At 42.6% G+C, this 26,387-nt stretch overlaps 1 protein-coding gene across 5 annotated transcripts in view; it reads right to left on the reverse strand.

Annotated features, from left to right (window-relative positions):
- Positions 1-26,387, reverse strand: part of LAMA3 (laminin subunit alpha 3) — a 276,218-nt gene that overhangs the window by 176,888 nt on the left and 72,943 nt on the right. For all 5 annotated transcript variants that reach the window (XM_058692496.1, XM_058692495.1, XM_058692498.1 and 2 more), the window contains exons 3-11: positions 24,593-24,710; positions 23,537-23,655; positions 21,864-22,034; positions 19,242-19,333; positions 15,948-16,063; positions 12,780-12,898; positions 5,290-5,380; positions 2,763-2,894; positions 1,126-1,188 (exon numbers count right to left, since the gene is read on the reverse strand). In XM_058692496.1, the coding sequence (XP_058548479.1) occupies positions 1,126-1,188; positions 2,763-2,894; positions 5,290-5,380; positions 12,780-12,898; positions 15,948-16,063; positions 19,242-19,333; positions 21,864-22,034; positions 23,537-23,655; positions 24,593-24,710 (1,021 nt within the window). The remainder of the gene's footprint in view (positions 1-1,125; positions 1,189-2,762; positions 2,895-5,289; positions 5,381-12,779; positions 12,899-15,947; positions 16,064-19,241; positions 19,334-21,863; positions 22,035-23,536; positions 23,656-24,592; positions 24,711-26,387) is intronic.

Genomic DNA, 26,387 nt, shown 5'->3' on the forward strand with positions numbered 1-26,387 from the left:
GATCCAGAAGGGGCACAGTCACGGGCCGTGAACATGTGGTGTGCCTTTCTGAGTGTGTATGCCCCCGCGTGTGCCATTATGGGTTTACACAGGAAACTGCCCACAGCTCCAGAATCAAACCTCAAGACCTAGAATATTCCTCATATGGGTTAGTTTATGCCTACCATGTGAAAGCCCCCCCCCCCACCTTAAAAATAGCACCTTTGTGCAGCATACAACCTTGCATATGATAATCTAACACAGAGAGATTTTATTTATTTAGTGGCTTATATATTATTTTTGTTACTGTAGGAGTCCCTCCACTGGAATATAAGCTATAGGAGAGCTGGGAATCTTTCTCTATTCTCTTCACTGATAAGTTTCCAGCACACAGAATGTGCTGAACACATAATAGGTGATCATAAAATACTTGCGGAATGAGTGATTAGGTAGGTGTAGCACGCACACCCTCTCGGCACTCACCTCTCCACCCCAAAGGCTGCTTCCTGCACACCTCTGCCACTCTCTGCCCAGGGGTACCCCCTCTGGCTGAAGGAGCCCCTTGGCCTTCCAGCATACCAAGCCGGAAGTACCAGAGTCGATGCCCCCAAAGCAACCTTCCATTGATGGCAAGTCACTGAAGGTATCCCTTCAGCTGGGATAATGCTGAGCAAGTTCTGTGCTGTCGCCTAGAGTCGCCTAGGGGAATGGAGCTCCAGGTGGTACAGGCGGACCTTGCTTGCTAACGGCTCCCTTCACTCCCTGACTCACCCTCTTACTGATGTCTCCTGGGATCATGTCCCGAATCATTTGCTTGTGCTTCAATCTTTTCTCAGGGTCTCTGCACGTAGAACCCAACTAAGACAGTAGGCAACGGACCGCCACCGGAAGTTTTGGGCAAGCAAGTGATCTACATTTCAAGCTCTGTTTAGTTTCCTTAATCAGGCAGCATCACACAAAAGACAGACTAAAACAGAGAATGATGGGTGGTGAGGAACTGAAATAGGACAGCCCCACAAGGCACCCACCATGCTCCAGTAAGGACCATTAAAGCTTGGGCACAGTAGTTAGTGGGCACAGGAAGTAGAAAAATAATATGGAGCATAACATTTCCATTGACGTTAAAGCAAAAGAGAAGGTACTTGCCTTTCATATCTCCAGCTACTGAATCTTCTGGACTTGGGGTAGAAATAGGGAATATGGGAATTCCTAGAAAAATTGTTTTTAAAAAAAGACAGAGAAAGATTAAGGAGATAGTAAAGTAAAACATTAAGTTGCACAAACTAGAAGGAAGCCCTTCAAACTTACTGCAAAGTAGCATGTGGAGCCTAATTTAGAGAAAGGCAATACCGCTTGCCATATTGAAAATAATAACAACTGAAACCAGACTGGTCAGACGTTCTGATTTGTATATTAAATGAACTGAAATGGATATTTTGTGCTCACAATAGCTATGTCTCAGTCTGAGCAAGGATGAGCTTGGTTTCTCTAGCATCTTTATTGGTTTTTTAATGTAAAATTGAAAATAGGTTTGTTTTTTTTTCAAGTTTTTCCCCCTAAAATTTGACTGATGCCACAAAATTGTTTCAAGGTTTTGTTTTGTTTTGTTTTTTGGTCACTAAAAAGGCAGCTACAATTTCTGCTCATCCTGTATCTAATAATTACAGATTCTAAACTGACTAAACCTCAATTCAGTGCTACTATGTTTGGGCTTAAAAATTCGTTCCTTAAAAAAAAAAAAATGCATCAGGCAGCCTGGGTGACTCAGTCAGTTAAGCAGTCGACCTCAGCTCAGGTCATGATTTCACATCTCGTGGGTTCGAGCCCCACATCAGGCTCTGTGCTGACAGCTCAGAGCCTGGAGCCTGCTTCAGATCCTGTGTCCTCCTCTCTCTCTCTCTGCGCCTCCTCTGTTTGTGCTCTTTCTCTCTCAAAGAGCTCTCATCCTCCAAATCAGGATACTCAATGGTAGGAGGGGGTGCTAGGTTCAGAATTCCCCTGGGACAGCAGGTGTGAGCCAGGACATATAGTCACCCCATTCACATGTGCCCTGCCCCCATGTCCCCACAACTCGGTCCGCTTTTCCTGTCACACAGAGCTGGGAAAGCAAGAACCAATGCAGTAATGGCGGGGGGGGGGGGGGGGGGGGCGGGGTTGAGACAGTGTTTCTTTGTCCTAACAGGACAGTGCAGTGTTTACACTTTTGCTGAACAAACAGAACCAAGGCTCTTGTAACAATTTGCAGAGTTGGTTTCAGACTCTCCTGCTTCATGTTCTATAGTGTTTCAACAAGATACATACTTTTTCTCTCTGAGATGCTGAGATACTCAGATCACTGCAGTGGGGAGGGGTGGAGCCCATGATAACTTGGCCTATCACACAGTGGGGGAAAGGGGAAACATATCCCCCTGCCACCCAAAACAATGTGTATGCAAATGGACATCTGGTACCGTTGACATTTCTTCCAGGTTTTTTTTTTTAACAAAAATCACACGCATGGATCACTGTTAAATTGAAATTGCCAATATTTGACTTCTCTGACCTACTGGGATAATACTATGGTACAACCTAACGTAATCACCAGACATAAACAACTGACTATAAAATGTACTCATATAAACTTTATGTTCTGAACTTTTGGCAACACTTCCATGTAAACACAGCATACCTGGCCCCATTTCTGTGGTGAGCCCCCCACCGCCTGCCATGCTCTCAGGAATTAATGCACAAGGCCCAGCTATGTGCCAGGAAAGGAGGCCTCTCCTTCTGCAGCCGCTACTTACTCAAGCAAAACGGGAAATTATAGTACCCAACTGCACATTCCTCACAGTTGTCTCCGCGGAAATTCGGTTTGCACTTGCAGCGGCCTGAGCCCGGCTCACAGTCATCTGCGTGTTCGGGGTTACAGCTGCAAGCTACGAGAAACATCAGGGCTCAGAGATCAGTCCTTCCCTTCACTGCACTTAATATGGTAGCTACGTCCCCAGGACTTCTCAGGCGATGTTTAATGCTCTATCGGTCACGGTTATTCTTGAAAGGGCACAGCCTGTTTTCTACTTCATACCCCGTCAATAGTTTGCAATGATCAAACCCCAGGGGCCCCCAGAGAACTCAGATAGGCTTCTGAGTTCTCCAGAATATAGTTTATTACACTGAGCACTGCCCAGCTCACTGCAGAAGAAGAAAGGTCTGCAGAGATTACAATCAGAGGGGGCTGGGTGGACGTGTGCTGTAGCCCCTGGTAGGTCTGTTGGACACAGCCCCTCCTGGCCATGAGCCAACTGTGAATGTCCAGGGTGGTCATCATTACGCAGGTGTGATGCAGTCACAAGTGTGGGATGCCTGGACATCGACATCTCATACGTGAACAGCACAAGACTCTACCCATAACCCGTATGTTAGACTCCAGTGATAGGACTTCCTAAAGGCAGTTTTGCAACCAACACGACTACTAGGTTTGCATTCCAGACAGACACACTTGGGCTATAAGAGGCTTGGTAGCTCCTCACTTGGGACCTTTCCTTGACCTGGAAAGTCCTGACCTTAGACAGCAAAAATACTGTCATAACCCAGCTAAGTACATGTCCTGTGAGGAACTGGGAAACTAGGGAGGCCATGGGCATCAAGCATCCCCCAGCCTGGCTTCTCCTGGTGTCCTCTGCTTAACTTGCTTAAGATGTACGTATCCTGTGGATTCTTTACGCTATAGCCTATAATATCTCTGTGAGACCACTTCAGTGATGAAGAAAGAGGCTGGAACAGTGATGGAGATTGCGCTGAGATTCCAGAGCACGTACGTCTGCATTCACGGTGTCCTGGTCTCCTTTGCTAAAGCCTGTTCTTCGTGGGCACAAGAAAAGGGATGGACAGACCTCGTGGGACGATGTGGGAGAGGGAGGGAAGACAGGAGCACTCTTTTAACAAGGACGAATGCCCAACAGAGGGGCAAATCAGAGTCCACACATTCTTTGGACTTGGATGCCCTCAGATGTTAGTGATACGAAGAATGAATCTGGGGGTACAGTGGGCACAGCGGCCAACTTCAGGCCTGGAACTGCTTTCCAACTGTGACAGCCACCAAACATAAAACAGATTACACATGGAGGGCAAAGTCCAGTCTGACCTGTGTATGACAGTTCCCCAGGGAAAACCCAGGGCATCTATCTGTATCACGGATGTGAAAAGGCACAGAGGCACCAGACAGATAGGACCTGTATCCTGGAGCTACCCGTTAGCGGGTTTTGCCACCTGGGCTCAAATATTTAACTACTCAGAGCCTTCGGTTTCTCCAGATCTAAAAATGAAAATAATAATACAATGTGAGTTGGTTGCATCAGACATTTGTGGAAGTATTTCGCAACCCCTTGCATATAATGAGTGCTCAATAAATCATAGCTATTTTAGATACGATGACTATTATTAGATCCATGAAATTATGACTATGTCGTCCTGATGCTAATTCAAACAAAAATTTGAAACTATTGGAGCTCGCAGAAACATGAGGAAAATGGAGGAACATTGGTTACAGGGCTAGTAACGTGACGAGCCCAACACTTTGTGTCTTCCTAGGTGCTTCTGATGGCATTTCATTCTATCTTAGGGAATACGCAGGCATACCTCGTTTTATTGTGCTTTTCTTTATTGTGCTTCGCAGATACTATGTTTTTTTTTGTTTTTTGTTTTTTTTTTAGAAATTGACAGTTTGTGGCCACCCTGCATTGAGCAAGTCGATCAGCACACTTTTTCCAACAGCATTTGCTTGCTTTGTGTCCCTGTTACATTTTGAGAATTCTCCCAACATTTCAAACTTTTTCATTATTACTGCGGTCAGTGATTACAACTAGCTGAAAGCTCAGGTGATGGTTAACACTTTTTAGCAACAAAGTATTTTTTCATTAAGGTATGTACTTTTTTTTACACATGATGCTATTGCACACCGAATAGGCTATGGCTATGGTATCGTGTAAACATAACTTTGATAGACACTGGGAGACCAAAACATTCATTCAACCCACTGTATTGCAATAGTTGCTTTACTGCAATAATCACTTTCTCGTGGTGGTTTAGACTCGAACCCACAATATCTCCAAGGTACGCCTGTATTATCAGTTCCATTTATATATAAGAAATCTGAGGCTCAGGGAGATTATGTAGCCAGGTGAGGTCACACAGCTAGAAGGAGTAGAATCAACAATGTGAAAAAAGAGGGAGGGAAGGGAGCTACTAGCCCATCAGAGTTTAGCCCGGTGACCACGCCAAAGTGGTACAGTACCGACACTCTAAGACACACCGAGTCGAAATGAAACTTACGGATGCAGCCATGTGGGGCATCCACTGGAACGCCGTAAGGGCGGTAATAACCCTTAGCACAGATTTCACAGTTCACACCAGCTGTATTATGCTAGAAAGAAACAGAACAAACTTAGAAGGAAGAGTACCAGAAAAGTCCTTACTTTGTGCTGTTCATCCAATGAAATCATGGTCACGTACAGTTGCAATTTCGGAGTCAAAAAAATAAGTGTTCATCTTGACCTTGAGTCTCTAAGATCTGCCACAGGGCACTGGCTGACAGTTGGGTCTGGATTTTTTTTTTTTTCCCCATTGGAAGAAGAAATACAGGTAAGTTCCATGAACTAGACAGCCCAGGTTTTCCCCTCTGGCACAGAATTTGCTCAGTGAAACACCTGACATTTCAGTGAGAAAAACTCAAGAGCATTCTTCTTCCTCGCTCAATCAGAAGAACTAACCACCCTTAGGTTTATCCCAAGGACTAAAGGGTCAGGTGCGTATCTTTATCTTTCCCAAGTTCAGAAGAAACAACGCATACAGATTCTCTTCTCTCAACATCCAAATTTTATCTGTGCTTTAGTCATGACATCCTGTTCCAGACATTTCTGTTATGTGAATGGAAAATGTAGGTTCAAGTCTCCTGCACAGAGCCCATTTTAAAATACAATAGTAGGCAGATTTTTACATGTCATGGTTAATCCTTGTTATTGTCACAAATCAAGTTGCCCAACATGTATCACCAGTTTCCAAGAACTATACAGCGCAGACCAACTCAATGTCTTGATCTCTAATTTGGAAACAATCAGAAGGACAGTGTTATTTCATTAATGAAAAGGGACGTAATAGGAAGTTAAAAAGAAAAAAAACAATATAACACACTTTGACCCAAAAGAAGTCTGCGTAAAATCAGAGCGGAGAACAAAGACCCTTTTCTGAATCCTCTTTCCCATTTTAGATGGTTTTATTAATTACAGATTTTTATTTACTACCACTCCTTGTCCTGTGGGCTAAAATCTGAATTCACTTTAACACTGAGGTCTAAAACCGCACTGGCCACTTCTCTGACTTAACATTTACATGCATAAACATTTAGGCAAATACGAAACAGCTGCAGTCCACCTCCCTTTAATCAAATGCCGATTAACCTTCTCAACTCTGCTGCTTGCACTGTGACTTATAATAGCCAGGATGTGAGGTTAATCTGGTTCCCCAATTTTTTCCCATTGAAGAAGGAAAATTTCTCTGAAGTGGGCAGCCCCACCTCTCCCTTCTACCACAAATTTCGGTTAATAAAGCACCTGCCACGGGTGCCATATTTTTTAAATTTATTTTTTAATGTTTATTTATTTTTGAGAGAGACAGAGCATAAGCGGTGGAGGGGCAGAGAGAGAGGGAGACACAGAATCAGCAGCAGGCTCCAGGCTCTGACATATAAGCACAGAGCCCGATGCAGAGCTCAAACTCACAAACCGCGAGATCGTGACCTGAGCCGAAGTTGGACGCTCAACCGACTGAGCCACCCAGGCATCCCACGGGTGCCATATTTTTAAGACACCTGCCACGGGTGCCATTATTTTTAGGACACAAAGAACAGCAACAAATGACCAAAAGAGAGCCACAAATCGCCCACAGATGGAAAGATGCCTGTAGTTTACCTCCAAATCTCGGGTGTCCTAGGACCCTCACCTTCCCGAGAGCAATGACACACCACTTTACCCACGAACGCTATGGCCACGTTGGACCAAGGCCAGTGGTGGTTCTGTAATTTCTATATAGGAGGTGCTGGGGAAGCTGCCTCACTGGGAAGAATGGGTGCCTGAATTTGCATTTGCCTGACATGCAACACAAGATGAGAAAACCTCAAGCTAAAGAGTGAGGTGGGTGCCAATGAGATCTATGCAGGAGATAAGTCTACCTCTACCCCACTGACCCTTTCCTTTGGCTTTCTACGGAACACTCACCTAGAAACCCCCAGGCTCTGATAACTGACAATAATCTAAATCCTCTAAACATAACTCTTCTAAGACACTTCAATCTTCAAGTAAACCCCATCTCTCCTCTCAATTCCTCAACCACATCTACAACACTGTTGCTGGCTTCCATTTCGGTGAACCTCAAGCACATGGAGACACTTAGTCTACTCACTGGCCACACTTCTGGGAAGTCCCTGAAGGGGTTTCCTGCCAAAGGCCAACATGATCTGGCCTCTGTTACTTCTCTGACCTGTCTGTTCCGGCTTGCTCCCCTCCAGCCACATGGGTGTCTCGCTCCCTCTCAGGGCCGCTGCCCTGCCATCCCCTCTGCCTGGAATACCCTCCCCCAAACAGATGCCTGCCTCATTCTCCGGCTTCTTCCAGGTCTTTACCCCAATGCCACATCCTAGGGAACTGGCCACCCTAATTTAAACTTCACACACCCCAAACCAATACTTAAAATAGTAAACCCCAGAAGTAAAAATAAAATCAGTAACATATGAGAATATGGCCATCTCTGCAAATGCTTGCCCTGCAGGATAATAATCTGGCTGTCCTACATGCTGGCTGATTGGCCATCTGAACGTCCCCAGGCCCAGCTCAGAGCTTATGGCAGATAGTTCTCATTGTGTCATTACCGGAACTACACAGAATGGGAGACAGCCAGGTTAGCTAGTGCCATGGACTGAATGGTGGTGTCCCTTGCAAAATGCATATGCTGAAGCCTAATCTCCAGTATGATGGTATTTGAAGATGAAGCCTTTGAGAGGTAATTAGATCGTGAGGGTGGAGTCCTGATGATGGGAATAGTGCCCTTATAAGAGAGATGATCTCTCTCCACTACGTGAGGACACAATGAGAAGGCAGCCATTTGCAAACCGGGAAGCAGGCTCTCACCAGATATTGGATCTTCCAGCACCTTGATCTTGGACTTCCCAGTCTCCAGAAATAACTCTTTACTGTTTAAAGAGTATGTACCTGTTCTGTGGTACATTTATTATAGCAGCCTGAGCTAAGACAGCTTGGTTTCTGACAGGCACACCTTGCTGTAGGGTATGTGTATTCTACCAGGAAATTCCAACTTTATCTTGAAGCATCGTCTTGCAGCTCACCAAGCCAACTGACCCTGCTATGGCAGCAAACCCCCACTCCCCTTCCTTGTCAAGACTCCCTATGTCCCTCTGTACGTGACATAGGCCAGGTTACATTTTTTCGCCAAATGAAGAGCAAATTGTCCCAACATCATTTATGTAACACCCCTGTTCCTTTCAGTTAAAAATGCCAATATTACTATAAACCAAATCTAAACATCAACATGACTGTGCTTCTAGATTCTCTATCAGAGAATGTTTTGCTATCTTCTAAGACAAATTTCCCCCATAATTATTCATCTCTTCTAAACTAAGTGTCTATCCTCCTATAGTCTTTTATTGATAAGAACTTTAGAATCAGTCTGTCAATCTTCATTAAAAAACCTCCTAGGAATTCTTTTTTTTTTTTTTTTACTTTATTTATGTATTTTGAGAGAGAGGAAGAGAGAGAGAATGAGAAGGGGACGGGCAGAGAGAGAATCCCAAGAAGGCTCAGTACTGTTAGCGCAGAGCCCGATGTGGGTCTCGAACTCATGAACCATGAGATCATGACTTGAGCAGAAACCAAGAGTCAGACACTTAACCGAATGAATCATTCAGGCACCCCAAAAATCTTCTAGAAATTCCGATGGCTATTGCATTGAATTTACAGGTTGGTTTTGAATAAATGGTATATTTATATACTGAGTCTGGAAACACATCATGTCTCTCCATATAGTCTTCTTTTATAAACCCCAAATAAGGTTTTATAGGTTTGGACGCAGCCCCACAGTTAATTCTTTTATTTGTTGTTTCTTGGAGTACCTCCAAATCATTCCATCCATCATAGCTATGTTCTCCTGCATGGATATGTTTCCACTTTCTATCTTTCTGGAATCACTTTCTGAAATCCCTGGTCTGTTAATGACACTTTTTCTTATTTTTCATGCTATTGTGGATTCCGGAAGGAGAGGATATGTTGCTTGTTTGCGATCTTTTCTATCATATTGTGGAACTTGTTGCAGGACGAAATGTAGCCATATGTGCTCTATTTCTTGATCCCATGTCTTAGCTTTGTGTGGTGCATGTACGTGGAGGAGACAAGCAGTTTGGAAACAGCGCAACCAACCCATCAAGGACAACAGCTAGGGTGCAAGCTGGAGACTTACAAGTCATGTCTCCACAAAGAAGCTAAAGACTGATTTAGCTAATGGAGATAAAGTATCTTCAAGCATCCTCTCAAACAACATGGGTAATCTTCAATCTTAATAAGAACATCAGTATTTCATCAAAGGAAAGAAATCAAGGAGTCAACGCCCCAAATGTTGTGTTCCTTGCTTCTTTCATTGCTCTTTCCCCCTAACATTATAAAAATTTCAAATTTTACAGTAAATATCTGTACATGCTCTATGTAGAGTTTATCATTAACATTTTACTCCACTTGTTGTATCACATAATTATCCATATACTCACTTCTCTATCCACTAATCCGATTTTTTATGCATTTCAAAATAAATTGCAGATATCAGTTACTGTCCCCTACATCTTTAACATGCATATAATTAACTGTAGTTCAACGTTTATTTAGTTTTTTTTTCTTTTGGTGTAAAATTTATATACAAGTGCAAAACTCTTAACTGTACATTCACTGAGTTATGATGAATGAATACATCTGTGAAACCCAAGTCCCTATCTAGATATAGGACACCACCATCACCTCAGAAAGTTCCCCACACCCCTTTCCACTCAACTGTCCCATTACCACCTCCCCAGAGTCAACCATGGTTCTGATTTTTCCCACTCCTGATTAGTTTTCCCTGTTCCAGAATTTCATTTAAATGACCCTGGAACTTTTTGTATCCTTTTTTGTTAAGTCTTCTTTCACTTGTGTTAAGTGTTCAAGTTCTTGCATTTTGTTGCATGAATCAATAGTTTGTTGCTCACTATTGGTCACTGGTATTCCAGTGTATAAATATGGCAGTCTGTTCATCCATCTTACTGTTAATAGACACCTAGGCTATTTCCAGGGTGAGGCTATTGTGCACACACCTGCCATACAAAAACTGCTTGTAAACATGTTTCCATTTCTCATGGACAAATGCCTACGAGTGGAATTTGTGAGTCATGGCGCAGGTGTGTGTTTAGTTTTATTTTTAAAAACTGCCAGGCATTTTCCCATAGTGGTTGTACCATTTTTTACTCACGTCAACGATGAGTGAGAGGTATGACTACTCCACACCCTCACCAAAACTGATGGTCAGTCATTGTCATTTTAATTTGCATTTCTCAGATGACAAATGATATTAAGCCCTTTATTGTACACATATCGGCCATTTGCGTGTCTACTTTTGTGAAGTGGCTATCCAAATCCAAAAATATTTTATTGAGTTGTCTTTTTATTATTGAGCTGTGGGTGTTCTTTATAGATCCTGAATACCAACCATTTGTCATTTTTAGGTTTTGTGAATATTTTCCCCCATCTGTGGCTAGCCTATTTGTTTTCTAAATAGTGTGTTTTGTGAGCGAAGTTTTAAATTTTTGATGAAGTCTAATTTGTCAATTTTTCACAGTCATTGCTTTCTGTGACCTAAAAAAACTCTGCTCGTGTTCTGAATCACAAAGATAGTCCTCTATATTATTCTCTAAACCACTGCAGTTTCCACTTTACTTTAGTCAGATCCGTATTGATTTAGCTTTTATGTATGATTTGAGGTAGTGATCAAGGTTTATTTTTTCCCATATATTCAGTTATTCCAGAACCATTTGTAGAAAGGAATTTCTCCCCCACCCCCCATCCCTGCACTGGATTGCTTTGGTATTTTCATCAAAAAACAAATGTCCATATTAGAGTGGTTCTGTACCTGGTCCTATACCCCCTATTCTGTTACACTGATCTACTAACCTATTCTTATGTTGATATCACACTGTTGTGATTATTGTAACTTTACCTTTAGTCATTAAGTAAGACAATGCAACTCCTCTAACATTATTCTCCTTCTTCAAAACGGCTTTATATATTCTAGGTCATTTATGTAACCATATAAACTTTAGAATCTGTTTGTCTGGGGTGCCTGGATGGCTCAGTCAGTTAAGCATCAGACTTTTGATTTCAGCTCAGCTCATGATCTTACGGTTTGTTTGGGATTCTCTCTCTTTCTCTCAATCTCCCTCTGCCCCTCCCCCACTCTCTCTTGCTTGCTCTCTCTCAAAAATAAATAAATAAACATTTAAAGAAAACCTAGAATCTGCTTGTCAATTTCTACCAAAAAAAAAAAAAACCTGCATTCAAGCTGTAGATCAATTTAGGGAGATTGAGGTCTTAAAATGGTAGATTTTATGTTATATATGTTTTATCACAATAAAAAATTTAAGTCAATTATGCTAAGTATGTAACTTAAACAAGGCATTTCAGGTTTAAGTTGGAAAAAATTGCAATGAACGTAAACAAACTTCAATAATTTCATATGCAAAAGAAAAATGCTTTCACAGAACCACTATGAAAAAAAGGACCACACTGATGTTTTCTGGAACAGCAAAATATAAAACAGAATATCTCTAAAAGACGAAAGAAGAAGAACAAAGTATTTTAAAGGACATTGAAGGACACATTTTAAAGACACATTAATCCTTCATCTGGAGAAAGGATTCTACCTACACATCCCAGTGCAATGCTTCTGCGACTTTACTGAGCAAAACTATCACCAGAGGGTCTTATAGAACATAGTCTTAAAAAGATCCTGGGATGTATGAAACCTGTGATTTGTAAGAAACTTATGACTTCTATTTTACTTATATTAATTAACAGCAATAACAAATGGTATAACATGTGTGGAGTGGGAGAAAGATGATGGTGGGTCTTTCTAAGGACTTGGGGCCCCGGATCCATAAAAATGGGCACCTCATGAAAACAGCACCCCTTTAACAGTAACATTAACAAAGCATCACTCTAAAAGCACACAGGACAGAGTGACAATATGGACCAAATTCACGAACATTGTACCTTCCTGTACCACACATTCCTCTTGGCTAATATCTAGTGAACCCAACTGTCCTGCAGAAGGGATGAAAAATCAGTGTTTCTTATTAAGTGTCAACGGCAGACTCCATTAACTGATCACAATGTACTTCCTCACTGAGTCTAGATTCAGAAACTGTCTGAAAACAAGACTTAGGATCAGCGCCGAAGTTGACACCTCTTTGCCCTCCCATCTCAGACTCTTTCTACCACAAGATGGAGAGCATCCATGATGACAGTCGGGGATTCTCCTCTCTATTCAGGCAAAGATCTAAATGAAAAACCTAATCAGGAGAATCTGGGCAAACATGTCTCAGTCCATTTTCCCTACAATCCTTGATTGACATCCAGCTAACAAGGACTTTTGTAGACAAAAGTAATGTCTATGGAAAATACTAACGAATGCTCCTTTCCTACGGTGACATATCCACGTTGACCTAAATGGTGACTCACCTGACAATTAATGCAGACCCCTCCACCTGCATAGATGCCTTGGATATTCAAGCTTCCCCGCTGCCTCTCGACATCAGGATCATAGTAACAGTCGATGGCATGACCATGGCAGTTGCATGCTGAAAAAGCCATTCTCAGTTAATATTCCACCATTACTGTGAGACACTTAGTAAATTCCCCTAGATAGGATTACCACTCATTAAGCCACAAGTAAGCCTATTCTGGAACACGAGACTCTTGGTGGGAAATTTTAGGGATTTTTATACAAAGACTAATCTGTAACAATATGCAATGAACAGTTTCTTTCATCTGATATTGAGTGAGAGTGGCTTCTCTTAAAAAATAAAAAATAAAATGTATAATTACAACAAATGGAGATAAACCAAAATGCCAATTAAGCATCAGGCACAATGAGAATGTTACTTCTACCGCTATTACTACTACTAACAAGAGCAATTGAGCTCTAGGTACACTGTGAAAAGTGTTTTATGTGCGATATCTCACTTAATTTACACAACAACTCTCAAAGGTAGGTACTATTATCCCCCGAGCCCAAATGGGGAAGCTGAGGCTTAGAAAAGTTAAAGGGTGTCGCCAGTAAGTGGCAGAATCCTGACCTGTATTTGACTCCAAAAACTACTCTCTCAGCCAACACTCTAAGTTTGTCATCTCGGCACTGTATATAGCAGCAATAAACTGGAAATAATCTTACTGTCTAATTGTAAGGAAATGGTAAGCAAACAACAGCATATTTGCTTGGTCATCAGTTCTATGAAGGCAGAGACAGCTCAGGTTTTGTTTGCAACAGAGCATAGTCCCTGGCACACAGTGAATACTCAACAAACAGTTGTTGGATTCACTTGAATCCACAGAATGACAATATACGTGCCATCCAAAAGGATGTCAAAGAGTTTTTAATAATATGGGGAAATATCTACAAGCATCAAGTGAAAAAGAGCAGGATATAAAATTGTAGAAATAATTATGTAAATAATCTAATTTAATAATAAGACTAAAGTCCATATGAACAAAACACTAAAATATATAACAAAGTATTAGAGTGGTTCTCTTTGGGGGGCGCCTGGGTGGCACAGTTAGTTAAACGTCAGAGTTCAGCTCAGGTCATGATCTCGCAGTTCATGAGTTCAAACCCCGCGGGGGGCTCTGTGCTGACAGCTCAGAGCCTGGAGCCTGCTTTGGATTCTGTGTCTCCCTCTCTCTCTGCCCCTCCCCTGCTCACGCTCTGTCTGTCTGTCTCTCTCTCTCTCTCTCTCAAAAATGAATAAACGTTAGAAAATTAAAAAAAAATAAGAGTGGCTCTCTTCGGGTAGCAAAATTATTGGCGATTCTACTTTTTAAAATAATAGTCCAAGTTATCTACAAGTAATGTATAATACTTCTAAAATTAGAAAATAGAATTTAAAACCAATTTAGGGTTTGCCAAGATGAAAAAGATCTAACATGAGTAAAATTCTTATTCTCTTCTAGAGAGACTATATATTCATTACATCCCACATAGATCACATTTTCCAGGTCTTTCTAGCAATTTGTATATTTTAATCAAGTTCCCAGATAAATCTATTATGGAAGAAAATTGAGTTAGAATTTCAAGTTACCCTGTTTGTAGCAGGCTGAGTACCTTCTTATTTTCATTTCTTCAGTGGTGCCATGATTTAAAAAAATTCAGGGCATTCATATTTACTACATTAGTTATTTCTCATGAATTATGTTTGTTTTAAAATACACTCATTCAAATGGAATTTAGAAAGCATCTAATGAATGGATCTTAAGAGGTCTGATTTCTAAATGCGGTTTTTTGTCATTTGTAATCACTTTGGCAAGTTTACACAGCTTAAAAATTAACGACGGGAAATTTTTAAATTTTCCTACGTGCTGGAGTTAAGCGTGCCATTCATTCACTGAAGGATTCCACTCATCTAGAAAACCAACCAGACTGCTCACGTTGGAGTTCACGTGATAACATCCATTCGGTCAAAATATCCTACACCAGTACTCAAAAGCACAGGGAGAAACAATTCCTGATCATTATCGTTCCCTCTTTCTGATCCCATTATCCAGGGGTGAGGAATGGGGAAGGCACTGGGAGGGAACCTGTTAGCTAAGACTCTAAATGAGAAGGGCCAACCCAGTAACACCCTGGCCCTGGACAGAGATGCACCTGTCGACCAGCTTGGGCAGCATCAACACTTTGCAACAATGTTAGAACCTCTCCAAGCGCTCTTGGAACTCCTCCATAAAAATCCTTTTGAGCGTCTGCTAGCCGCAGAGATCACACCACTCTTGTCTCATAACAGTTAAACATTTAGCCAAAAAAATATAAGGTACAGATGCTTGCTTTCCCCCCTACTTCAACAAACCTGGATCCAAATACCTTTTGATCATTTAAAACCATCAAATCCATCTTTAAATGCTAAAAATATACAGGAAAAAAAAAATAGGCCACAGTCTCCAAAGCCACTAAATAAAACTTACAAAAATGTTTCAGCCACTGATATAAATACATGGCTTCTTAAGATGGGTTTAAGAGAGAATTTTTAGTTGGATGTCTTTGGGCTTGTTAAAACAGGTGTTTTATGGTTGTTGTTGTTGTTGTTGTTGACTTTATATTACAACATAATTAAAAGCAGCCATTTTCATCTTTTTTCCTTCCTTCTCTGGTCCCCTTCACCCTGCACCTGCCTCAATCCTACTGCAGTATCCACCGCTCCCTGCTTCCTGCTCTCAGTATAGACACCAATCTCACCACCTTCTCCTAACCCCTGTCTCAGAGTAGTTAGGATTCCTATCTAGTATTGCATCCTAAGAAATGGTAAGGGTTTATAATTTAATAGTGGCTACATCATATTTTAGACTGCTAAAAGGAGAGGCCGGCATTAAGTGAATGCTTAATGCATATTAGCAATTATTACTGCTTTATTTTTGTTCTCACGTTCCTATCTGAATTTGGAATGGGGCACTTTTACCTCCAGTCTGGGAGTCATTACCACAGACCTGAGTCCCTAAGCCTGACATGACCCCACCCTCTTCATAAGCTCAGGGAGTGGGGGGATGGGGTGCAGGAGGATACTTAGCACCAGTCCTCACGGAGAAATGGGGGGAAAGCGTGGGCGGGGCCTTGCTTCCTGGTGCCCCTCCCCCAGCGCTCACCTTCGCACTCATTGCTCTGCTCCCACGTGGCGGGCCGCCAGCGCCTCTGATTGTACCCGGCACAACAGCGATCACACGTCTTCCCACAGGTGTGGTGTTGGCATTCACACCGAAACCTGGGCATGCGGTGAAGCACATCTCAGTTATTCAAACGTTCTGATTAGGATCATTTGCTCCTGTGTGAACACCCGACCGTCATCGTGGTTACCCAAGGTACCATTCACAGGATAATTAGGAGAACAACGCACGTTGCATGTATCACTTCAAATCCCCCTCTCACCCTCCTTATCATCTCTATCTTATAGATGGTGACACTGAGATATGGAGATACCGAAACACTTGCAAAGGTCAAGTGATGGTAAATGGAGAGCCAGACTTCAAACCTAAGTTCGTCTGACTCCCACGTTCCAGGCTCTTTCTTCTGTATCACCTTAGGTAGCAGGCAATGAATGCAGGAGCAAGCAAGTGCTGAGTGTACTGGAATGTGTTGAGTATCACTTCTTCACAAAGATCCGGAGCAGCCCAGCGAGAAAGGTCTGCTCAGGTTTCTTGCTCTCAACCTGGGGTCGTGCACAGAGATTCACCAAATCCAAGAGCCAGTTTCTAATAAGATCTCAGAAAACCCTGCTCCAAGAGGTGCCCCAGCTCCAACAAACACCTCCCTGCAGGGCCAAAAAACTGAGATTACTCAGCAAGGCGGAGGGGTAACAATCTAAAAATCTACATTCAAAGGATCAAACATGAGCCTTAAAATGTTTCCAAGTTAAAATGAAAACGTTGCCATGGCTTTCGAGTAGCACTCCAGGCTCTGTGTTCTCAGTCATCTGTGCTTGAAAAGAGGATTCAAAACAGTCCTCACTGGGCCTGTGGGGATTCATTCTCTCAACTCTTCTGAGGGAAGGGAGGGGATAGCATATATTCAGTTACACTCGGAAAAGAAGGTTATCATCCCTCTCCCAGCCCGGCTGCCTGTGAAAGCAAACGGACACAGATTTCACTGGCCGCACTTGGATCAGTGCTGAAATACAAATGGACTTTTAGTAGACAATTTCAGCTCACTGCCAATAAAGTATTTGCTCAAGCTGAACTGAAAGAATTTAAGGGAAGACTGCTTGAAGAACGTATATTCCAAATACTCTCATTGGAAGATAAACATTTTTTTCTACTCTCGCAGGAGAAAAAAAGAATGGGTACTAGTCTGAATCATATTGGAACCCACAAAAAATCGTTTCTTCTGATTCTTTCTCAGCCTAGGCTGATGGCTGATATAGAAAACTCATCCTTGCATCCGATAGAAGGATGTTATTGAAAATGTTGACCAGAGAATTCTCTTCATGACGATCACCCCACCCCCCTCCCAGAGAAATGTCTTATCTGATTCTAGTGTCAACATTCTTCTCCTAAACAACTGATCACTTTTTAGGTTATCATCGTAGTGAAATAAGAAATTAGGCAGGTTTCCCCTTTTGAGTTGGCTGCTAGGAAGCTCAGAATTAAATTGGTGATCCACCCGCATTTCCATATACCAAGGTCAGCATGGTATACACGCTTAATTCAAGCCTTCTTCTGTCTTTTCACGGGTTCTACTTGATTAGCAACTAACTTTGCTGGTTGTCCAGACCTTTGCTCCCTCCATTACATCATTACATCCCCTTAAATAGGTTGTAAGATTTTTTCCTACCCATGGATGTGGATTTCCTCAGCATTTACACGGATAACCTGTTGGGCAGAAGCAAACCAGCAGGCAGGGGGAGGCTAGGCTGTTGTGCTGGTGTAACGTGAGGCAAGGGGAGACAGTTTCTCTACTCACCTTGATTTCTTACTCTGCGCCACCCAGTACGGAACCCCTCCACGTCTGCCAAGGTCAACACGCTTGGCAGCACTTCCAGGCAGGAAGCTCAGACTTTCTTCGATGACTTCAACTCCTCTCCCACATGGAGGGAGGCCATTTTGTCTCAGGCCCCAGGACATTAGATCGACCTCTTTTCTCCCCTCTCTCTCCAACTCGGGACTTCTCTGACTTCTAGTGTCTCAGGGCCATACCCTCCAGGAGGCTCCATGTGGCAATGGATTAATCATTAATAAACAAGTGCTTGCCAGTTAAAGGCTGGTGAGCTGATGGATTCACGTTGTTGTGTCATCCCCGAAGGAGGGCTGACAACATTAGGGGTTGCTGCTGGTCGGGAACAGGGCTCCCTACCACCCAAGATGGTAGCTGGCACCTGTCCCTGAACATGAAGCCTAATGTTGTACAAACCTCAATCTGATTAAAACTAAAACGTCTCTGGTAAATGCTGCTCATGGGGAATTGTAGATTCTAAACAAAACATTGAGAGAAAATTATTACTATATCTAGCATCCAATCATTTCCAGCCACAAAAGCATCCCTCTTGTATTGATAACATGAGTGTATCCAGTTGCTGAACACTTAATAGTTAATATCCATGCATCTTATTGTATGTAAAATAGGTCTCAATTAAAAACAAAATGGGTGCACCCATGTTCATAGCAGCATCCTTCACTATAACCAAAAGGTGGAAGTAACCTAAATGTCCATCAACAGATGAATGGACAAGCTAAATATGGTATATACACAATGAAATATTATTCATCCTTTAAAGGGAAGGAAATTCTGACACATGTTACAACATGAATGAACCTTGAGGACATTAAGTGAAAGAAACCAGTTGCAAAAAGACAAATACTGTGTGATTCCACTTATATGAAGTACCTAGAGTCATCAAGTTCATAACACAGAAAAGGGAATGAGGGTTGCCAGGGGCTAGGGGAGGAACGAACCCGGAGCTGTTGTTTAATAGGTATAAAGCTTCAGTGTTGCAAGATAAAGTGAGTTCTGGAGATTGCACAGTTAAGACAGTAAATGTTATATTCTGTGTGTTTTACCACAATGAAAAGAAAAGAAGAAAAACAAGGATTTAAAAACGTACATCCCCTGATCTCATTAGACCAGGGATGACAAACAAGTTTAATTTCTTTTGCTAACTCTAATCAATTATTCATGGATGCCTGGGGCACCACCTGGGTATGGGGGCCCGCATCCCAGATCATCCAAGGCACTGTGATCGATTAGCCATGTCTGCCACGGGCTGGTTGGGGCACGTGCAAGCAAGTACAGGACCAGAGGAGGGGAGAAATACACACACTATTTATTTGTTGACAGTGAAACATTCCTATGGAGGGCAAGGACTTAGAAATATTTAATGAGAGGCAAGCATCTACTGAAACAATGAGACGTTCACAAGGCTAAAAAAAAAATGTGTACAATGTACTTACAGTTTTTCAGGATTGTTTGCATTGCACTCTTCTGCATGGCCATTGCAAACACACCGCCCGCCAATGCTGATGTCCTTTATGCTGTAATAATACTATATAACAGAAGACAGCAGTGACCCATTTTACTAAGCAGCAACAAACTTTCCTCATCTGTAACTCACACCTGTATTGACCTTCTTCCCTTTCATCCTGTATTCTTGAGCCTACCTTAACTCAAAAGGGAGCCGCATTTGGATGTAACTTTTCTTACAAAATAAACACACTCCTCAATCAAATGTCCTAGCATATTGCTGAATTTGTGCACCTTTAAAAGTCCAAGGCTTTAAATGCATGGAGAGAAATTGCCTTGGAAAGTAAGCACGCCCTATGATAGCTTTTTGGAAAAGGATTAAGTGAGTCCCAGGTCACTTTTTTATGTCAGTCTGGGTTTCATAAATCCAACACATTTATTTACCAAAAATACATTTATAATATCAAAAATGTTGCACCTACTACATGCCGGCTTGGGGAAAGGAAAGAATATTGACAGCGATGGAGCAGATACAGTGTCGAGGCTGGCCGGGCCACCAGCAGCTGTGAATGCCTGGCTAGCTCAGGGTTAGTAAGAATGAAGGCAGCGTTCAAGCTCCAAAGGGCCAGACAGAGCAAGCTTCAGACTCCCCTGGGGATCAGCCCCTAGACCAGGCCACAGATCTGGGAGACCATGTCAGCGGCCAGGCACGCCTCCGGTATGCTGGAGACCTCCCTGCTAGCAACGACAGGTGGCACAATCTACCAGCTCCTTTCCTTCTCAGACTCAGCAGAAGCCGCACAGGCCCCAGCGAGGAATCTGTGGGGTGTAGAATAATCTTTCTCATGAGGCCGTGCTGCCAGTGAGAAGACCTCGCTGTCAGCGAGGAAGTCTTTGAATTCACAAGGACGAGAGGACTTTTGTATCTTTGTGTTGCTGCTGTGCCCATCAGTCACCTTACAGCACTCTATTCACTCCATGGAAGGGTTCTGTTCTGATTTGCACACTAATACCTGTTGAAGTATCTTACTAAGTCTTGCTAAGTCTGAAGATATTAACAATCCCTGTTATTAACATGGATAAATTCAGTATTAAAGGGCTTTCTAGGACAGGTTAACACTAAGAGCTCTCATGCTGATCGTCATAGAAGTTTCTCTCTACCCATGTGTTAAGGGCAGCAAGCAGCAAGGGAGAGAAGCCCTCAGTCAGACTTCACCGCAGCAGCACACAGGAGAGAGTGTGATGTTCTGGTCTATTCTGTTCCTCCACTTCAAGAGGCAAACTAGATTGGCATGAGGGGTGTCCAGATTATATGTGAGATGAGCCCCATAAAAAGTTCCTTCACAGAGACGACTATGTTCACCTAAGTAAAAAATACACGTACCTATGAGTAACGGATCTTGCAACCTCCAAAAAGACGATTAAAGGGAAAAGATGGTGAGGTGCATTTGTATCAAGGTTCCAAAATATCTGGGGACTGTAAACCCAGTCTGGCTACAGTCTACCCAAAAGCCCAGCTCTCCCCTTCATCCTGGGATCCAGTGTAGCCCCCACCTACAGCGGCTCAGAGAGAGCTAAGGGGGCACAAATGCAGCAGGCAAGCCACCTACACCCAAGATGACCTCTCTTTCTAGAAAATGATCAAAACTGTAGCAAAACCTACTCATCTCTCTGCCTTCCTCTTCCAGCTCTCTGATATTACCTACACAAGAAGCCAAACTCAGTAAGATACACTGTACATCTTCCATTCACCCTTCCAGGTCCACTCTCCAGGACCACCTTTTTCTTTCTGCCTTCTGCTCTGGGGCTGAACTTTATGGGCTACAGCAAGGATCTCTTGCCCACTGGCTTCCTGTTGGGTTTGGCCAGTGGGAGGCACCAGCAGGAGATCAGAGGGTGGGAGAAGAGTGAGTTCAAGATATTTATTCTGCTGGCTCCCTCTCTGCCCAGGACGCAGGGGTACCATCCTGACACTGAGAGTAACAGATGTCTACCCAATGCAGTAGACATCACTAGTGCTCACAATACCCGTCTCCTCCACTGTGGCCGGATTACATTACCCAGCCTCCCACACACAGCGGGGGGGGGGGAGGGGGCGCCGCTACACCGCCAATTCTTGCCAATGGAGGTCACCAGTGTGGTCAGGAGCAGGTGGGTCTTCTCTATGCACTCTCTTGCCTCATCTGCTGACCAGGTGCAGGGGATCTAGAGGTGGACTCTGAGGTCCTACAGGATGCCTGTACCTCTAGATAAAAAGAGTGTGCTTCCCCGAATGACTGCGTGGAGTCGATTCCACCTGCTGCCCACACTGGACTGTGACATGAACAAAAAATTAACCTTTATTTTGTTATGCCCCTGAGACTTGGGGATTATTTGTCAGAATAGCAGGCTAACACGAGAGGGGCTGTCATCTTTGACTTCATCCTCTTCGAATAGAATGATTTTTCTTCAACAACTAAACTTCAAAGTTACATCTAGTATTTCATACAAGAACAACTCCTATGCCGACACCATTACTGGCTGTAAAGATTACTTGAAAGGCAGTTAATTTGATAAGCAAAAAAAAAAAGGTAACAGAAACTGTTCTGTAGGCACTTAGAAACACTACTCACCCGCCGAGTGACGGTTGGATCTCTCTGTGCTTTGGAAATGAGGTGTCCAAGAAGGGTGTTGGTTCGGAGAAAACACAGGCGGATGTTTGTAGCCTTTGTGAACTCCCTCAGGGTGTGAGAGAAAGTAAAATTTTTTGCACCTGGCCGACCATTTATCAAGGACACCACAATCTAAAATAGTCACACACAGAAGGGAAAAAAGTCCTTTCATGAAAATACAGCCACAAGTAACTAAAAATAACATTTGTTTTTTTTTTAGTTTGGTTTCTTTGAGCCATTAGAGTTTGTAGGTGGTCTTGGGTCTTGTTTACGTCTAAAAATATCATTGCTAGTTTTGTCTTTCCTTCCCACTTCCAGTTCCAAATTCTGGCTATCTCTCCTTAAAACCTGGGCTCTCAAAAATTGTTACCATTTCATTTTCAAACCCTTTGTTCTATCAGTGTAGTTATGGGGTTGTAATACTATGAAATGTTGAAAATATAAATATAATCTATAAATCTATAAATCTTAAAATCTATAAATATAAGAAAACAACTTTTGGTTGCATTGAAGAAACAAAGCTCAAGTTACCTAAAAACCTAAATGAGGTTGAAGAAAGGAAGTCTCTGGATATAGAGTTGACTGTGGAAAGGACAAAAAGATCTATACAAAACCCAGGTTTGGTTTTAAAGCCTGAAGTGATGAAGTCCAAGTGCCAACAATAAGAGACAGGAACCACTCATCAGCCATTGGAAGATACTGGATAGAGTTGCTCAAGAAAGATCTCTCCACCTAAAACAGGGAGACTGCCATCCTTAAAGAAGCTCATTTGAGGGGTACCTGGGTGGCTCAGTTGGCTAAGCATCCTACTCTTGATTTCAGCTCAGGTCATGATCTCCTGGTTTGTGAGATCTAGCCCCGCATCAGGCTTCACGATAACGGATGACCATGCAGAGCCTGCTTGGGATTCTCTCTCCCTCTCTCTCTGCCCTTCCCCCGCTCACAAGCATGTGCTTGCATCCACGCACATGCGCCCTCTCTCCCTCTCTCTCAAAATAAATAAACTTAAAAACAAAAAGTTCATTTGAAAACTCATTTCATGCTCATGACAGCCTCACTTTCCAGGGAATTCTTCTCCAATTTTCCCCATTCTATTTTCCCATCTCCCATAACAATGGCCTAGCTGGCTTTACTAGGACCAAATGCAACTCCAAAGGGACAGCAATTCTTTTCTCCCTTATGGATGATTCTCACCCTGCCCAGAAGGACCAGGGATTCATGCTATCACCTACCCTTCATCTCCTTACTCTTACAGGGGATATTTATTTGTGAAGCAGTGGGAGGGGTCTTCACCTCAATCACCAGCAACCACTTTTTCAACATTGCACCAGAAAAGACAGTTCAAGACCTGTGAGCCTTGAATCCAGAGTCCTGACTTCCAAAGAATTTGAGACCTCAAATAGAACTTCCAATGTCAATTATACCTCAATTAAAAAAAAAAAAAAAAAGGAATTTCCAACCCAACTCATTCTGGGAGTCTGCAGTGTGAATTCTTTACTAGTTAGTTCTAAGTTCTGGTTTCCGTCGTGATCTATGTTAGATATTGAAAGTGCAAGTTTCACAGTTATGGAAACTTTTATATCCTCATGTTCATTTCTGAGTCTTATCTCTCCCATCCTCCCGTATCGACTTACCTCACCATTTTCCAAAGGTACAATCCGGGAATATTCAGTAGTACAAAGTACATCATCATCTTGGCTGATAGCCATATTTGCATTCTGCCCAAATTGTTCCAAACAATCTACTTTAGAGTCTAGGAATAAAAGATTTTAACACTATAAAATAAAATATTATGATATTATTGTAAATCTCTTAAGAAATCTTATGTATCCAGGGCGTCTAGGTGGCTGGGTTGGTGGAGCCTCTGACTCTTGATTTTGGCTCAGGTCATGATCTCACGATTCATGGGATCAAGCCCCATGTCGGGCTCTGTACTGACAGCATGCAGCCTGCTTGAGATTCTCTCTCTCTTCCTCTCTCTCGCTCTCAAAATAAATAAGCATTTTTAAAAATAAGAAAAAAGTAAAGAAATCTTACATTTTCTTAAGAAAATCCATCAGAAGGAAAGAACAGAGAAACATTTAAGGTTTTTAGACAAAAGCTTAAACTAAAGTTTTTAATTCATGAAAGAAAATACCAAGCCATGTCAGGCCACTTACTTCCAACAGAAATGTGTGGAGATGTGGTTCTAACTCCTCACTCCTCATTAGGCAAGTTTACCCTCTAAGGAGCATTCATGGAAAGCCCAGTGACTTTGTAAGCAAAATTTCTATCCGCCTCAATTCATCAAAGGGTTCAGAGACACTGACACTCTTCATTAGTTGAAGATAACAGGGTCAAGGTAAATAATGTGAGATGCAGCATCCATGAAGATGAAACTCAGTCCCTAATTCTACATAAAAGGAAAAGGACTGGAGCTATGGCTCAGTTACAGGTACACTGCTTCTTCCTAAACAGTGGTAAAAGGTTTATCATAAGAGGCATTTCAACCTCAGTTCCGCATGTGTATCCTTGGAATTAATGCATGCATGCTTGAGTAACAAGAATGTTCTGAGAGTAAACCAGAAAGTTAAAATTGACCCGTCGCTAATTAGCCAAACTGAGAGACTAATTTTCTAGTTAAATCCAGTGTTGATCTGTTGCAAATAATTAAAGTACTTCATAACATAGTCATAAGCAAGGTTACTTACGAGCAAAGTATTGCCAAGGTGAGTAGGTGCTTCCAAAGTCTACAGATCTTTCCAAGACCCAAAGATCAGGGCGAGGAGAATTTGCAAATTTGATTATAATATAGGCCACATGGAAAAGCTGATAAAGCAAAGGAGATACAGTTATTATACAACCTTGACCATCTCTATGTGATGCTGATCCAAGGAAACACATCGAGCCACCCCTCTCCCAAGATCCAGATCCTATTTATAACTGCCTACAGGGCAACTCTGTCTCAGTGCAGACTCTCAAGCTTATGGTGTTCAAAACCAAATCATCATCTTTCTTTCTCCACCAGATCTATACATGAATCTTTGTCACACCTTATTCATTTCATCCTTGATTTTTAACAAGGCTACACAGTATCTTAAAGCCTGTATCTTCGAAAAATCTTGTATCAAGCAACAACCATCTTGTGCTAAGCTCTCCCAGGACCAAGAACCAACAGTACAGCCCAGAGTGTCTCCCAGGAGTGCCACGGCCCCTGGTTCCAGGTCTTGGAGAGCTCACAGCTGCAGAACTGAGAGCAAAGCAACTCTTTGGTAGAGTAATAGTACCTCCTTCCCCTGCATCATCTCCACTGTCTCCTTTTTTCTGGATTGTTCTCCCTCTTTTTGATTTTCTCGTTCATCCTCATTACTCTTTTGCCCATGGCCAGAACCATGCATAAGTATGGAAGAGACACGGGGAGACTTTGGTCCTTTCTTTGCCGTCCCCCTGATGAATCGCAACATGCCTCCCACAATGGACCTCAGGCATCCTTGCAAATCTACTCTTACCCTTCCCTGAAAACTTATATGGCTTGGATTTTGAACCCTGAAAGTCTATGTATTTCCCAAAGAGCCTGATATGACAATAAACACAGGTGTTAAATATGTTAACATGTCAAGGAACAAGGATTATCTCTACCCCCCCATGCTCTCCACCCCCCGCACTCCCTGACCCCAAGTAACAGAGCCAACAGTGACTCTCAGAAGAGGATTCCCCCACCTTATTAACGAGCCCAATAGAGCAATTTAAACAATGAGTGTGTCTAGTTAGAGAAAGAGGCAGTACTCAGACTTTGTGAGATCCTTTCATTTCTTAGGGACAAAATAAGGGGGTTTCCTCTTTGTATTTTTTTACATACAATGATATGGTAAGAGTCACATATTTTAAAAAATTAAAGGGCGCCTGGGTGGCGCAGTCGGTTAAGCGTCCGACTTCAGCCAGGTCACGATCTCGCGGTCCGTGAGTTCGAGCCCCGCGTCAGGCTCTGGGCTGATGGCTCGGAGCCTGGAGCCTGTTTCCGATTCTGTGTCTCCCTCTCTCTCTGCCCCTCCCCCGTTCATGCTCTGTCTCTCTCTGTCCCAAAAATAAATAAAAAACGTTGAAAAAAAAATTTAAAAAAAATAAAAAAATAAAAAAATAAAAAAAATAAAAAATTAAAAAGTCTAGGGGTGCCTGGGTGGTTCGGTTGGTTGAGCAGCTGACTTCAGCTCAGGTCATGATCTCACGGCTCGAAGGCTCATGAGTTCGAGCCCCACATCGGGCTCTGTGCTGACAGCTCAGAGCCTGAAGCCTGCTTCAGATTCTGTGTCTCCCTCTCTCTGCCCCTACCCCCCTAGTACTCTGCCTCCCTCCCTCTCTCTCTCTCTTTCTCTCTCTCAAAAATAAATCTTAAAAAAAAAAAAGTCTTAGAACTAGCAGCTAGTTGTAAATGCTCCAAACCTGGTACTAGAAGCCAAAATCTTTGGGACAATGGTTTTCAAATTTTAGTCTCAGGACCCATGCACA

This window comes from Neofelis nebulosa, chromosome 11 (assembly GCF_028018385.1).
Source record: "Neofelis nebulosa isolate mNeoNeb1 chromosome 11, mNeoNeb1.pri, whole genome shotgun sequence".
NCBI lineage: Eukaryota > Metazoa > Chordata > Mammalia > Carnivora > Felidae > Neofelis > Neofelis nebulosa.